The 15,205-nt window shown below is 38.6% G+C and overlaps 1 protein-coding gene across 1 annotated transcript in view; it reads left to right on the top strand.

Moving 5' to 3' along the window:
* The window catches only part of LOC119851596, a 62,513-nt gene that overhangs the window by 21,501 nt on the left and 25,807 nt on the right, over positions 1 to 15,205 (top strand). The window contains exons 5-8 of the mRNA XM_038391679.2: positions 1,818 to 1,842; positions 6,526 to 6,564; positions 11,216 to 11,293; positions 13,412 to 13,548. Of these exons, the coding sequence (XP_038247607.1) occupies positions 1,818 to 1,842; positions 6,526 to 6,564; positions 11,216 to 11,293; positions 13,412 to 13,548 (279 nt within the window). The remainder of the gene's footprint in view (positions 1 to 1,817; positions 1,843 to 6,525; positions 6,565 to 11,215; positions 11,294 to 13,411; positions 13,549 to 15,205) is intronic.

Below are 15,205 nucleotides of genomic sequence, written 5' to 3'. Positions count from 1 at the left end.
TCAGTTTACTACCCCCATTGAAATGAACTTGGGGAAATTTACACGTCTGTTCTGGTGCTATTGTTGCATTTTATTCCAAGCAACACTGTATCCACTTACGCTCTGAAGGTTATCTGCACAACCAAAAGTGCTTAGAAATTTCTGTTAAAGAAAGCTTCACTTTCATGGAAAACCTCAGGGTTATTATGGAGGAGTCCTTAAATAACTGGAATGTGAAGAATTTCCATATATTGATTTCTGATATCTTGCTGTGAGGTCATTTAAAGTGTGCATATTTAGTAAGATTTAAATAAAGAGATACGAGTTGTCTACTTATGTGCATGGAACAAAATGTTTTGTAAGTGAATTTGTAAACCGTAAAAACTAGCCTATGCACTGTGGTGGACAAAGTGCATGGGAGGTTTGAACCCTAAAAAGCAGCAGTTTTTGAGTTATGACTTCTCAAAGTTAGATACTTTGTTAAAAATCAAACACTAACTTCTCAGAGCCCTATAACTCAAAAACAGCTGGAGCAATTTATTTCCAGCTTCCTGTAAGAAATTTCACCTGTGGCCTGAGATTTTAGCATGAGAATTTTCAGTCCCAATGCAGCGTTTTAAAAGGGGTCAGAAATAGAATGGATCTCTCAACCATGGAGTCACTTCCCTGATGTTAATGAAAACAATAATCAAAACGAAATCAAGGGCATAAGCTGACTGCCCAGAAATGACCCAGAAGAAATTCCCCCCATGTACAGCAGTATGCAATTGGGAACGTGCATTTTCCACCTTACTCTGAAACTTCAGGTACTAGCAACTCTCAGGCACAAGACACCAGACTAGAATGGTCTTATCTGTAATAATTCCTGTATCTCTATAGATAGATGGGAGACTTATTCTTAAAGCCCAGATTCTAAGTTTTTAAAATGCTGTTGAGCTTAAGCTGCATTGTCTGCAGTGGTACTGCCTTTCTCATTGTTTTCTTTTGTGGCAGTATTTTGGTTTCTTTACCAAATCCTCTAACTATTTGTGTCAATTAGAAAATCTTATTGAATTGTCGAAATGACTTGCAGCATCTGCTCTGTGGCACTGAATATTTCAGATGTGCCATTCAAACTCTTCCTCTTTTTGGAATGCTCTCAACAAACAACTGCACCGTTGACATAAAGATGTGTTGAATTGGTTCATTTCTCAAATTGGTGAGTTAGAATATCCATAGTAATTTGTTTCTTTGTGTGTTTATTACCTGGAAAGACCTAGGAACAAGTCAATATTTAGTCTTATCCATGTCTTGAAGTGGAAATTTCAATTCCTCTTCTTCCATCTACTCCCAAAAAACCACTTGTGATGGATTCAGTTGATGAAAACTGCTTTGCGTGTTCTTCATGTTATCAGAGCTTTAGGAAATTTTGGCTAGCCTGAGGATTTTGCCAAATTAGCCCAAAATGTTGATTTTTGGAACTACAGCTCTTAAAATTTTAGGAGCTGCAAACATGCAAAAATCAAGGTTTTGTGTGGCATCCCTGAGACCAGTCTGTCAAGCCTTAATCATCTTTAAGAATTGATCCCTTTCCTTCAGGTAATACCAGGGTTGTCTTTATGTTAACCTTCTGGTATTAATTGTTATCAGCACTTCTTTGTCAGCACTTCCAGCTTTTGCAGAAAATCATAAAGGCTGTATACTTTTTACTATGTAAAAATGGAAAAGTTGGCCTTCATTGTAATTCATCTGCAAAAGCTGCATTAAGAAAGTACATTTTTTTTCTTTTAAATGGTCTAACACATTAATGATTTTTTTCTTATTTTATTTTGGGATGACTTGCATCTTCATATTTAAAGAAAGAGAGAGCCATGAATGCTTATCGTAAGTATGACATTTTTCTTCTTCCCTTCAAGCTTCCATAGGTGCTATCAGATTGTAATTTTTAAATGATAAAATTGCTTGTTCAGTATTTCAGCTAGCGTTAGCACTTGCTGCATTTTGTGGTGGTTTTGCTTATTTTGCAAATCTGTTCAATGCAGTTTAGCATTATGACAGAAAAAATTCATGCTTAGTTAATCAGCTTGCATCTTTGATACCATGAAAGTAAGGACTACCAGATAATGACACTGATGAAAATGGGTAAAACAGTTTTTTAATTTAATTAGTGTTCATGCAGTAAAAATGGAAGTAGCCATATCTGTCTTCAGGTGAATTTATGCTACTTTTTTCAGTAATATGCTGTGAGTTTAAATGGATTTTGGTATCCTAATAAAAGCCATATTTCAGTTCTAGGACAGTTTAATTCTACCTGCCTTGAAACTGTAATTGAGCATTTCCATATGTAAATTTCATGTGAGGACCTTTTCACGCTTGGTGTGGAGGCATCTGGGTCAAAGGATATCTATAGTCTTAAATTGTTCAGAAATATCCCAAGAGTATCTACTTACGTTCAAAGGAAAATCAGACTTCTTTGTCACTGTATGTACTACTCTTTAATAGTGTCTTGTGAACAACTCCTATTCCACTCACGATTACACACATACCATCTTGCTTCCCATTCATGATCAATTAGCAAGCCTGTGGCCTCTACTGTAGTCTCTTGTATGAAAAGTAATAGTAAGAAAGTAATGTATTTTTAGCTTTTCTTTTTAAGTGGTTTAGCAGATGGGAACAAGTTAGACTTAGATGGCTGTTCTGTGGTTCACAGCTTGAGAGCTTCTGACTCTCTTCATATATCCTACTCTTAAACAATTTTTTTGGTCCTCTTCTCCCTCTTCTGCACAAAGTATGTGTGAACGTGGAAGAAATACATAACTTTGTGTACCTACAACTTAACAGGAGTGTCAGACTTATATAGCTAGTGCCTTGCTAATAACAAAGGAAGATTTGCAAATTTTGAAGTGGGACAAAACACCAGTTTTTAAGACTTAGTAGCAGACACACCACTAAGACGTCATTACTTTTGTCATATGTATTAGTATACAGTCTAATATCTTAAATACTATAATGATGCTTTTTTAAATAAAGGAATAAAATCTTAGAGCATCCTAGAATATTTTTAATTTATTTGTTTTAATTCACAAATTTTGTAAACTGTGGTAGGTCTCCCAGTTTTGATTGGAAATGAATGATTTTCTACTGTAACTCTATTACAGTCCATTCTTGGACAGTTATCCCAAGTTATACGCTATGTGTGGCTCTTCCATTAAGAAAACGTGTTTTCCTTCTGCTTTTTTGAGTCCTTCGATTGTGGTTTTAAAAACCTCTGTGTTTAAACTTGCTGTATTGAAGTGTGACATACTTGTGATTTAATTTAAGTGACTCTAGGGAAGATGAAAAATCCAAGTCATTTGAAACCTCCGCCTGTGAAGGAGCATTTACCATAGGAAAAAGGTGAAGGTTTTAAAAAACCTCTGACTACTTCTGTTTGCTTCAGACAGTATAAAACATATCATTCTAGGATAACATGAGTATCTGAAACTCTCCTGATGTAGTGATGTCTCCTGCTGTAGGTCAGCTAAGTCCTTTTTATATCATGTGCGTTTTTCAAAATTTCAATTTTTAGTAATTGTTATATGAAACTGGAAATTAACAATGGCAACTTTGAAAACAATTCTACACGTGTTATATAGCATTAGAGTGGTGGGTAGAGAGGATTGTGGCAGAGAAGAGTGCATTTTTGAACAAAAAGTACAAAAATATTCTGTTAGTAGCCTACATACTCAGCACTCCAGTATCCATGAAGACGCAAGCTCCTAAGAATGTATGTGTTCAGTGTAGGCACTCTACATGGACACATGTTCATATGAATTTCCTGGCTATAATCCTGACTGTGTTATGTCAACAGACAAGAAGAGATGAGAAGCACCAGTGTTCACAAAGAATCCATCCTCTTCTTCTGTAGAGAAGAGTCTTACTGATGTGCAACGTTCAGTAAAAGATGCACAACTTTCAGAGTGGTGAGCTTGAGCTAGTCAGCAATGAGTAGATTGAGTGGATGATTTATTCTCATATCTAAGTCTTCAGAGAAGTTTGGTGTCCTCCTGGTATCCCTGTTTGTCAGAAGAATTCCAAGATATGTTCTACCTCAAAGAAGTGGAAGCCATGGCAGTGATGTTGTGAAAGTGTTGGCTATCTCTTCCTGATTTTACCTGTCCTAGAGAATGATACAGAAAATAAAGTATGATCAATATTAATAATTGTTCCACAGTGGTCAAGAAGACGCTAGTTTTCAGTTCCTGTACCTTCAGTTGAAGGGATTTGCTGAATAGTTGTTCAGACTTGCACTCAGACCTCAGTCTGGGTAATGAGATAAAATCACTAATTGAGAGACCTTCTTTTCAAGCAGTTTAAACTTTCCCAACTTCCAGAAATGAAATCTACAAACTGAATTTACTCCAGGATCTGGCTTGCTTCCAATAAGTAGAAAAGAATAAACCATGTTTCCCTACATTATACACACACATATTTCTTACAGAAGCACCACTTGTCAGTCCATATCAGCATATAAATGTCAGACCTGGAATATAAATCCTAGCTATCGGCACTGTATTCTCAATTCCGTACCCTTCCTACTTCCTATATAAAATAAGGCTTACTTTTGGACATCCACTCTGCAGGAGAGACTTTGAACCTGTCTGTCTGTTCTTTATGCTACATCCATCATCCGTGGTCCTTGAAGTATGATCAAAAACTCTTCTCACAAAGATGAGATGCCTTCAAAGGATCCAGTCTTCATTCCTAAAGTAAACTTGGATTAAACCAGATTGTATGGAAAAGGCTTGAAATGGATGGGATGTAAGATTCAATCAGTGTCTTAGGTGAGCCAAGGATCAGAGTTTATTCATTATTATACAGGAAACAAAAAAAGGGGGAGATGGAGTGGGGGAGAGGGGAAACACCAAAGGCTTCCATAGTGCACATCTTTAAGGTAGCATGAAGATAAAGAGCTAGATCGTAGAACAGGGTTGTTTCAGTTTCCCAGGACAAATTGTCCTCCTTTGTCCCTGAAAGGAAATATATAAGGTAACTCAATAGTGTGGTCTTGGGTTATCTTTAATAGTTTTTTAATCTCACTTGTTGCATATAGCTGGTAAGCTTTCTCTCCTGAGGCATAGTGGAGATAATTGCACTCAAGAGGAAAGATTGTTCTTGTCAAGCTAATTGTGTTGACCCATATGGCCATAAAATATTGAAGGTTTCTTTAAAGAAACCTAAATTGGATCTCGGGTGATCAGTGATACTTGATGAAAGGACAACTTGAAATATAGTATGTTCCTTTTCTAAATCTTGTTTTAGTTTTGTTATAACTTAGTATCTTGGAAAAATTTTTGGGACTTGGCCCTGTATGTTTTATGACTTCGCCCAGAGACCAGGATTACCAAGTCAAATTACCATTTCATTGAGAGATGTTCTAGAGGTGTGGTTAACTCAGTCAAATGGGAGACATGATTATTCTAAGAAGAAATCTGGTTAAAACGTTTTTTCCTTTTGTTAAATTTAAACACTAGCACAGTGTCTTGAAATGGGCAACAAATTTACACAAATTTGATATTGTAATCTACTATAATCTTTTCTTGAACTACTTATCTGGTACAGATACCAGAGAGAACCAGTACTGCTCACAGCCCAGGGTTCCCTTAGCTTCGTTAGTGTGCTATAAACCTATGATAACATAAAAATTAATATGGTATTTTACATCAGTTTTAAGGCAGACACTTGCCCGAGGAGCTTTATAATCTAGGTTGAACTTTTAATATTTGCTGTAAAAGGGTATTTTAATACCATATATTAAACTTTATCAGATATTCTTCTTAGGACTTTTTTTAAATTTTTGAATGTGTGCCATAAATTAGCTTTATACTGGGTATTTATAAGGGGACCTCTGAGCATGTGGAGGACTGGATGAAGGGCACAGGAAGGGGGAAAGTAACTGTGCAAAAGTAACACTACCAAGCATGAAAATATCTGAAAAGGCCCTGTAAGGGCCTGACTGGGAAATCAGCTCTATGGGATAGACTTGGGAACCCGCGTGGGGTTTCCCATGAGTACAAGGGGTCTCCCACGTCATGGATGAAATTTCAGGACCTAACTGTTTCTGGACCTAAAAGATTATATTGTAAACTGTGTAGACTCTCCTTTTAGTACTGTATCTAGCACAATGGGGCTTTGTTTCCAGTTGTGGTTTTTCAAAGGTACCATAATAAATATTAAATAAGGAAATAACTGGAATAGGAGTAACACAGATTAATTTTTGTAGTTAAACTTTCAAAGAAATGTTTTAGTCAATATTTCTGTGATCCTTGGTGTTTTGCCTGGTAGGGGAAGTAATGACATTTGTAGGTGAACGCTTTTTTAAAAAAAATTGTTAATAAAAATACTAATTGAAAAGATACAAAACCAAAAAAATCAAATACCAAGATGGAACAATATTGTTAGTGAGGTTAAATTGAAAGCATTAGGTACATAGAATAAGGGAGACATCGCTTTAAACCTATTTTATATTCTGTGTCTGTTCTGCTATGCGGAGAAAGACAAATAACTGTCAAAATAATGTTATCTTAGGTGCTCCCGCGCCAGTGATATATGAAACACAGAGACCAGGTAAGAAAACTGAATATAAATGAATAAATACAACATGTTACACCAGGGTTTCTCAACCTTTTTCTTTTTGAGGCCCTCCCAGCATGCTCTAAAAACTGCACGGCCCACCCGTACCACAAGAAGAGTTTTTCTGCATATGAAAGCCAGGTTTAGTGTGGGGTGGGGGTAGCAAGCAGGGCAATTGCCCAAGGCCCCACGCCACAGGGGATCCCACGTAGCTAAGTTGTTCAGGCTTTGGCTTCAGCCCCAGGTGGCAGGGCTCAAGGCGCTGGGCTTCAGCCCCATATGGTGGCTCTTCAGCTTTCTGCACTGGGCCCCAGCAAGTCAAATGCTGGCCCTGCTTGGTGGACCCCCTGAAACCTGCCCGCGGCCCCCCAGGAGACCCTTTGAGTTGCCCTTCTAGAAAACAAAATTTTTGTTTCGATGGTCAGAGTCCAAAGTTCATGAAGATAGTCTTAAGTTTTAGAAAGAGACAACTCCACTTGTGCACTATCAAAAATTTTGACCATCCGTGCTTCATGCAATGGCTAACTTCTTCAGTTTAAGAATCTCTGAAAAACACAGCAAAATATGCGACTTTTGATTGAAGGAAACCGTGTCAAATCTGGGATGTTCTTGCAACCTGTGATACAGAGCATGACTTTTAGCTCATGAATCCTCCAGCAGATGTGTGAAAGTTTGGTAAAACTTTCTCTTACCTGAGCCGGGATTTTTTCTGTTGGCACAGATAATCCATGCCTGTAATGGAGTTAAGAAGTTGTTGGGTTTTTTTTGTTTGTTTGTTTTTAAATCCCATTTTCTGTTTACGTAGCTTTTAATCATGACTCTGTTTTGGCATCCTTGAGGTGGGGAAAATAGCATTTACTAAACTACTGCTATTGTAATACTGTTTTACTTTCTTGAGATTTGAAGGAAGTAGCTTTCTTTATGATTAGTTTAGTCCAAGTGCCCAGGGTAGACTTCTAAAAAACCTGTGGTTTTATTAAATAAAAAATGTTGGATTTTTTAATTAAATTTGATTTTTTTTATTTAAACTAAATACAAGTTTATTTTTTAATATAAACATGTAAAATTAAATTTGAAATTGACAGCCTATGCTAAGGCCTAAATTATTAAAATAATTAAATACAAAAAATATCTAATGCATATTTGCTGACGAGCTTTAAAGAAAGACGAACCACTAAACTGGTGGAAGTCACAGTTTAAATACCGTGAACTAGAGTTTGAGTGCTAAACCAGATTTTGACATCAGTAGCCACTTCTGCGGGTCAGAATATTTTCTTAACATCTGTTTATTCAGCTAGTTGAGTGACCAAAAAGAAAAAAAAGGATGCTAAAAAAGCAGAAAAGCTTGTTTTCCTCTTCCACTCTATGAATAAAAACTAGGTGTGAGATCTACTAGTTCTAAAATCTCGAAGGACATAGTTACCGGAAACAATCAGTTCAATTCACCAACTACAGATAATACTTCCTTTGTGTAATAAATCAGTTTTTAAAGTCAGTATGTCTTTTGAAGAAGTTTTTTCTCATGTATCCAGCACTTTCAAAGGTAGTTATATTTAATAAAAATTTAATTTTTGCTTTTGTGCATTTTTAACTGAATTTGAATTTCCTTCCAAATAGAGCTTGACACAAATCACAAGTAAAAAGTAAATCTATTTAAAAAGAAATGCATCATTCATTATTTTCTAACGTAATAAAAAATGTAAAAATTGAATCTGAATAAATGTAAATTAATCCTATGTAACTGCGTAAATAAAGGTTTATAAGTGTAGTGTATTCTTCTGGTTAGCAAAAAGAAGCACCAAATTTAACATAAAAGCCATATTTAGTTGCAAATCCACATGTTTTAATGGTTACCAATCAATGAGATTCAACTTTTCTTTAGGAAAAGAACTAAAAAGTACAAATGAAAAAAGTGATTGAAATTGCTGATTTAAATCATGATTAAAATTGGTGATATAAATAAATCCACCCTGTGGGTGCCTGATTCACCAATTGTTTCACTGTAACCCCATAAAATTAACAAAAACTGGATTTTTGTAGTAATGCTGAGTAAATCTAATTATGCAGACTGACTCTATTAAGGAGGTGCATAATGTCAGCAAAGAAGAGAAGATATTTTAAATGTGGCTTTGATACCTTTGCTTTTAAATATTTTTTCATTGTGGCAAGTACTCGCATCATGCAGTTACTCAGATGTCAATCTGTAAAATAAGCAAACAAAACCTTAGTCTAGTGACAGCACATTGTGTTGATTTTAGGAGGATCAGTTTGAATCCTGATCTTAATCTCTGTCCAGCAGAGCCTGAATGTACTACTGGAGCACTGTTTTTTGTTCAGGTATTATCATATATGTTTTTTATTACACAAGGATGTTTAATTCAGGCATCTTCCTAAAATGGTTGCATATGTAAGCACTGCTTGAGGATATTTTCTCAGGCCATCATATCCAGGACAGAGTAACTGTTGGATGATTTTGATCCTTCCCTGAATAGTTTTATGAATCTAGGGTTACCATATCTGAACGTTCAAAAAAGAGGACACTCCACCGGGGGAGAGGGAGTGTATTTTCACCAGTATCTACCAACTTGCGTTGTATTAATGTGTTGTTATACCGTTATATATGCTGTGCACTACATGTCGTCTATAAGAAAAAGTGCTATGGCCTCAAAAGTAAAGTTTAATTATTAAAAGTTCACTGTACTACTTTATATGTAGTGAGTCCTTTCCTCTCGCTCATGCACTCAAAGCAGCTCTGTCTCCCCCGAACCGCACCCCTTGCGGCCAGCCCAGAAAATACACGCCCTGACACAGATAGAAATTTAATTCAACAGCCCAGCATAGAAATGGCCCATTCATTCATTCTGCTGTATGGTTGCTGTATCGCTCCAGCTCATCCCAATCCCCAGGGCTGCAGCCCACCCCCACTTTGAAGCTCGCTCGCTGACTCGCTCACACATTCTACAACTTTTGTGGGAGGGGAGCCCTTGGTGGGACCGTGGCCAGAGGCGGGGGAGGAGGGGTGGTTGCTTCTTCCACCGGGCTGCAGCAGCCCAGCATCCTGAAGAAAGAGGAGCTCGGGTGTCCAAAGGTGAAGCAAGGCAGTGTCTCCTGACTTGAAGCTGATGCAGGGGGGTGGATGCAAGGGAAGGAATTCCCTGGGAGCTGGGCAGGGAGGGTGGATCCAGGGGAAGGGAATCAATCCTTCCTCACATGGGGAGGAGGGGATAAACTTCCCCTCTAGGAGGCAAAGCCCCTCAGGCAGGCTTGATCTGGGTGTGGAGGGGGGGGAGACAGCTTCCACAGGGAGCTTGAGGCTAGAAGTACTGGGTATGTTGCCCCCTCCTGACTCCCCACGCACAGGGAAGGGATGTGCAGCCCCAGAACCGTAGGGGTTGGGAGCTCCCAGAGCGCGCATGGGAGGGGTCTGGGCACAGGCAGGGCCCGGGCTTGGGGAGGCTGCTCATTTGGAGTTGGGGCTGATGCTGCAGTGAAGCCCCTCTGGACAGGTGAAGGAGGGGGAGGGGGCGAGCTGCTTGCCCCAGCCAAGTTCACTCATTAGACACAAGGGCAAACTTTTCTTAAAGGAGCCATGTCCTTTGGTTTGTCCCTCTGCCCAGCACTAAGGGGGTCCGCAGCTGGTTTCTCCTGGCTGGAGGGGGAGCACAGGTCCTGCAGGAAACACCGGAGTGGGCTGAGAAGGGTTGGCTCAGTCCTTGAGAAAGCCCCTGGCCCATACTCCCCTCAGCAGCCCCCTGGAGCCAACCGAAAAGCTGCCAGCCCGTCTCCCCGCAATCCCCTGCCAAGACTTCCCACCCCATCTCCCCCCACCCCTCCACAGCTAGCCCAGAAGCTGCTGTGCCCTGGCTGCTTGTCCCCCCCAGCCCAGCTCCCTCTGCCCTGAAAATTAGAAGGACTCACATCTGCCTGCAACCTCTGAGCTTCAGCAGCTGCAGGGGAAACAGCTGATAGGCAGGGACTTCATGCCAACCAGCTCTTCTTTGGGGAAAAATAATAATGGCAAAATCCTGGATGTTTTTAGATATTTAAAAATTCCTCCCAGACGGCGATTTAAGAACTACAAAGCTGGACATGTCCAGGAAAATACGGACTTATGGTAACCCTAATGAATCCTAAGTGAAGTTAGTGTGAAAAATACTGAGGTCTTCCTTTGCTAGGAATTGGGATTCTATCCCTAATATCTTAGCTTGATGAAATCTAAATCTAAACTTCTTAAAAGCCTTTTTACAGGTGCTTTGACTTGGCTGAAGAATTTTGTGAATGCCAATGTGTCTGTTATTTGTTGTCTGCAAATCATTAACTTGGATGTGTCCGTTACCTATATTGAACTCCCAGTTTTTCAGGCACAAAATGGGATGCCAGGATAAGTCTGGATGACTAATACAAATTATTCTGATTTTTTTTATAGACTGTGCATTTGAACACTGCTAATAAGGGAAATTGGTTTCCATTGTAAAGTAATATTTTTCAATATTTCCTAACTAAAATTCACTCTGACCGTTCAAAAACCGTGGCTAGCAACTCATTTTGTCAGTTCAGTCATATGAAACTATGTGCAAAATGCCCAGTATCTTAAGGTAATTGTAATTTGTCTGTATAATATGTATTTCTATTTTGTTTTCACTAGTTAAGCGGAAGCTTACAAAGGACATAACCTGTCTGAAAGATTTTATGAAAGATCCCAAAAGAGAGGAACCGCTAGTTGGTATGTTGTGTTTGTGTTCAGACAACTTCCCTTTGCTTGAACTTTAATCACCGGTGTAAGTCAAGTAATATTTTAGATATTATTTATCACTTTTATATTATCCATATTTAATGCTTTTTGGAAGATCTCCAATAACAAATATTCTATTACTTCTTTCATCAGTCTGAGCTTTCACTCTGAAGATGGGACCTACTCTGGGAGGCTGGTATATTATCTAGCATCTCATCCCTGTAGTACTCCATCTCTAGAGGGACACATTGAACTCCACATGCCATTGTTCTTTCTGTGGTTCTGCAGAAGAAAAGCCAGACATAAGTTTTTTTCTGATGGCCCAGGATTTTCTGTATGATTGTTTATCCTCATGATGTCCCTGAGAATATTAAATCTACTGGGACATACTACCATTTTTCTCTACTTGATGGTTTTTACTAGGCAGAGCTTAACTTTATCAGTTTATGATTTCCTACTAGCCAATGTCCTCCATGATCCTAGCAAGTGCTAGCATCTTTGAGGAGTACATTGAATTGAGTAATAGGGGTTCTGTTGTAAGCAGTAAGTTTCCTCTATTTGGATCATTATTTCTCCACAGAAGGTTTGCTCTTAACTGATTTAATAGAACTCTTGAGCTGTGCAAAATATATGTTACCCCTGTTGTCAATCCTGCAAAAAGTACCACTATGCCTGGTGGTTTACTGCTGCCTTATATGGTACTGGTATAGAATAAATGTTCAGCCTTGGGGTTGTTAACAGTGGGATGGAGAGATCATTTTCTGTCTCACCTACCTCTAAACCCAGCTACTCTGGGGATAGTTTCAGGGAATGCAAGAATTCAGGTTACCAGTGCAACCTTAATTCGTCCCCCTTACAAGTATGCATTATCGTAGTCTTGAACTATGTAATGATATGCTATTTTTTACTCATGACCATGAGATGATACTCATTCAGTGAGCAGCTTCTTGGTATTTTGCTTTATCTTCTTGTTCAATATGGAGCCTAGACCATTATTTACTGCACATTCACTATTTCAGTCCCTGCTGTGAAAACAGAATTATTTCCTGAAATCTTTTCTATAGCACTCATCTGTAGGATGAGTTATTATCACCCCCATTTTATAGCTGAGGAGCTAAAACTTAAGATAAATTAGAATTTAAGAGAAATTAAGGTCTAAAGTGTCCATTAATTTTGGGTGCCCAATTTGAGACACTTATGAGCTTTTTTTTTTTCTTTTCTCAGAGTAGTTAGCATTATATATCACTGTACAGGTTCTAAGCACAGCTCCCATTGAGTTCAGTTGCAACTCTGAGTCCTCAGCTCTTCTGCAATTCAGAACTCTGGGTTTCAAGTTGGGCTCCCAAAAATGAGGTAAAGAAATAACTGATCACATAAGGGAAGTTTAGTTTAAGTGAGCTGCTGAGCATCACACAGGAATTTGTGGCAGAGGCAGGGATGGAATCCAATTCTCCAGGATGGTGTTCCAGTTCCTTTACCATGAGACCTTTCCCTTCCTGCAATCTCCTGCCTCATTTAGTACACGCCTCCCAGGATCCTACAAACAAGAGTCTTCTGTCACAATGCTGATTCATCCCCAGAACTGTGGTCCGTCCTGTATATTGAATGAGGCAAGAATCCTGTGGGAATATTAGTATGGGAGGTCATGTAATTAAAGACTTCATAGACATGCATAAAGGGGCTGAATTAAGGTTGCACAGGAAACCTTTATTCTTCCATTTCCTAACTTTTGAGTGCTTGACCTTAATGTTCTTTTATGGTATGTGCTTGTGTGCACTGTTTTTTTTCTTCTGGTTGTACATTCTTAAGATTCTAGGTATATGAAGTACTGTGATCCTGCTGTGACAGGCAGTCTACCAAGGACAGAACTTTTACTCAGAGAAAAGTCTGTACTGGTGAAGAGAGAAACTTGAACTAACAAATATTACCAGTAAGAAATCTAATCCTTAATGGGCAATTGTGAGGAAATGTAGGAAATACCTAAAATGGATCAGTATCTTTTATCATTGATTCGTCATTGGTTGTCCCTACACAGCTGAAATAAGAATATATTTATTCATAATTGCCTGTGTAAAGAAATGTAAGTACTTGTAACTTTTGATTTTATAGGTTTAGAACATGTGGTTGAAATCAGATTTGAAGGGAGGAGAGAGCCACATTATGAATGCAAACTGTGTGAATTTAACACGGAGATGGCACCTATGATAGAACATCTCAGTGGCTATAAACACAGAAGAGCATATATTGTAAGTAAAATTTTATGCATTTGGGTCAGTGCTTAAATACTCTATTACACCATTTATTTTCTTTTGTATAAACAGTTGTTTATACTGCGATAGCTCCTAAGGGCCTCATTATGAACTAATAATAATATATGAAGAATACTAAGGAATCCAAAGCATAGATAAATTGAGAAGATATGGCAACATTTTAACTTTTATTGTTTAGACATGTGGTGATTAGGGTTTGCTCAAGAGGTTGGTAATGAGATAGGAAGCATTTTATGACCAGCTACGCTAGTGACCAAAAGTCATTGCTATCTAATGGTGGCTGAAGAGAACAGCTGGTCATCTGCTCAGTAACGAGTTAAGGTATGGTCACTGAGAATCTTGGGCAACTCCCCGTATATCCAGACTTGTGGTTTTCTGGACCCCATCAGTTGTGATTGAGTATATTATGGCACAGGTTGTATTCAGATGATTGGTGAATGGTGATAAAGCCCATTTGTTGATCCTGATTCAGTTAGATCTCTTGACTTCTCTTAATCCAATAGACTTGTCATTTTAGCTGGTCAGATTGCCAAGAGTAATCAGTAAATCTGTGTACTAAACTAGCTTCTAGGTGCGAGTGTGTTAACTTATGATTTTTAAAGCCTTAAGTGATATAGCACTCAGTTGTTTTTAAAACAATCTCTTCTCTATTGCTTGAATATGGTCTTGCTCTCAGTCCCTAGTGTAAGTTTTTATACACCAATGACTCTATTGTAGTGATTTGGGGCTGACAGGACTACCCAATTGTGAGCTCAGCTGCAGGTAAAGTGGATAAACATTCACAAAATATTCCAATAATTTATAACAAATTTTAATGGGTAAAGGAGACCAAAGATTGGGGTAGTCTTAAAAAGTCTGCTGATATAACACAAAGACTGTAAGATCATATCTGGTAAACAAGAGGAGTGTGGGACTGGAAATAAATGGACCAAAATTGGTGTGTCGGAAACTAGGTTTAATAGAGAATATAATGAGGGGATGGGTTATTCTGTCCATCACTTCCTTTTGAGATCCTTTTTAAAAAAAAAAAAAGACTTAGGGGAGGATCAAATTAACATTAGATGGCTGGAGAACCCAGGGCCTGAACGGATCAGTCTATGCCATTGTGATTGTTACCTCCAGCATCTCCTGGGTTGCCCAGGTCCACTGTGATACTGTTGGACCATCACAGGCCTGATTCTGATCAATGTCCTGATCAGACTGGGCCAGAGAGAGGGATCTAGATGACATTGTCACCTACAACAGCTAAATCCCCAGCACCGCCTCCCTGGTGTGTGAGACTTGGGTTCCTGCTGTAACCAATTCCCATGTGTGTCATTTTCCTTTTTCACCCTATCTTTTTTTCCCATCTGTTACTTTTTGTGTTTTGTCTGAAAAGAATCTCTGGCTTAGCTATCTAAGACAACTCCACCTTTGCAGTACTGTTATGAGCCTGGGACCAGAGAGACAGCTATAAGCAAAACCCTAAACAAACCGAAGCTGGTACAAGTTTCAGAATAGCTGATAAGACTCTGTGTTGGTCTTGTGTGATTCTCTAGTAGAGAGATTTGCCAGTAAGAATCAACGCCAAAGACAGAACCTTCATTTTCTACCTTTGTATTATTTTCTTTCCTCTTTTATGTGTGCTTGTCTT

This window comes from Dermochelys coriacea, chromosome 2 (genome assembly GCF_009764565.3).
Source record: "Dermochelys coriacea isolate rDerCor1 chromosome 2, rDerCor1.pri.v4, whole genome shotgun sequence".
Classification (NCBI taxonomy): Eukaryota; Metazoa; Chordata; order Testudines; family Dermochelyidae; genus Dermochelys; species Dermochelys coriacea.
This window is presented reverse-complemented; position numbering and strand designations above follow the sequence as displayed.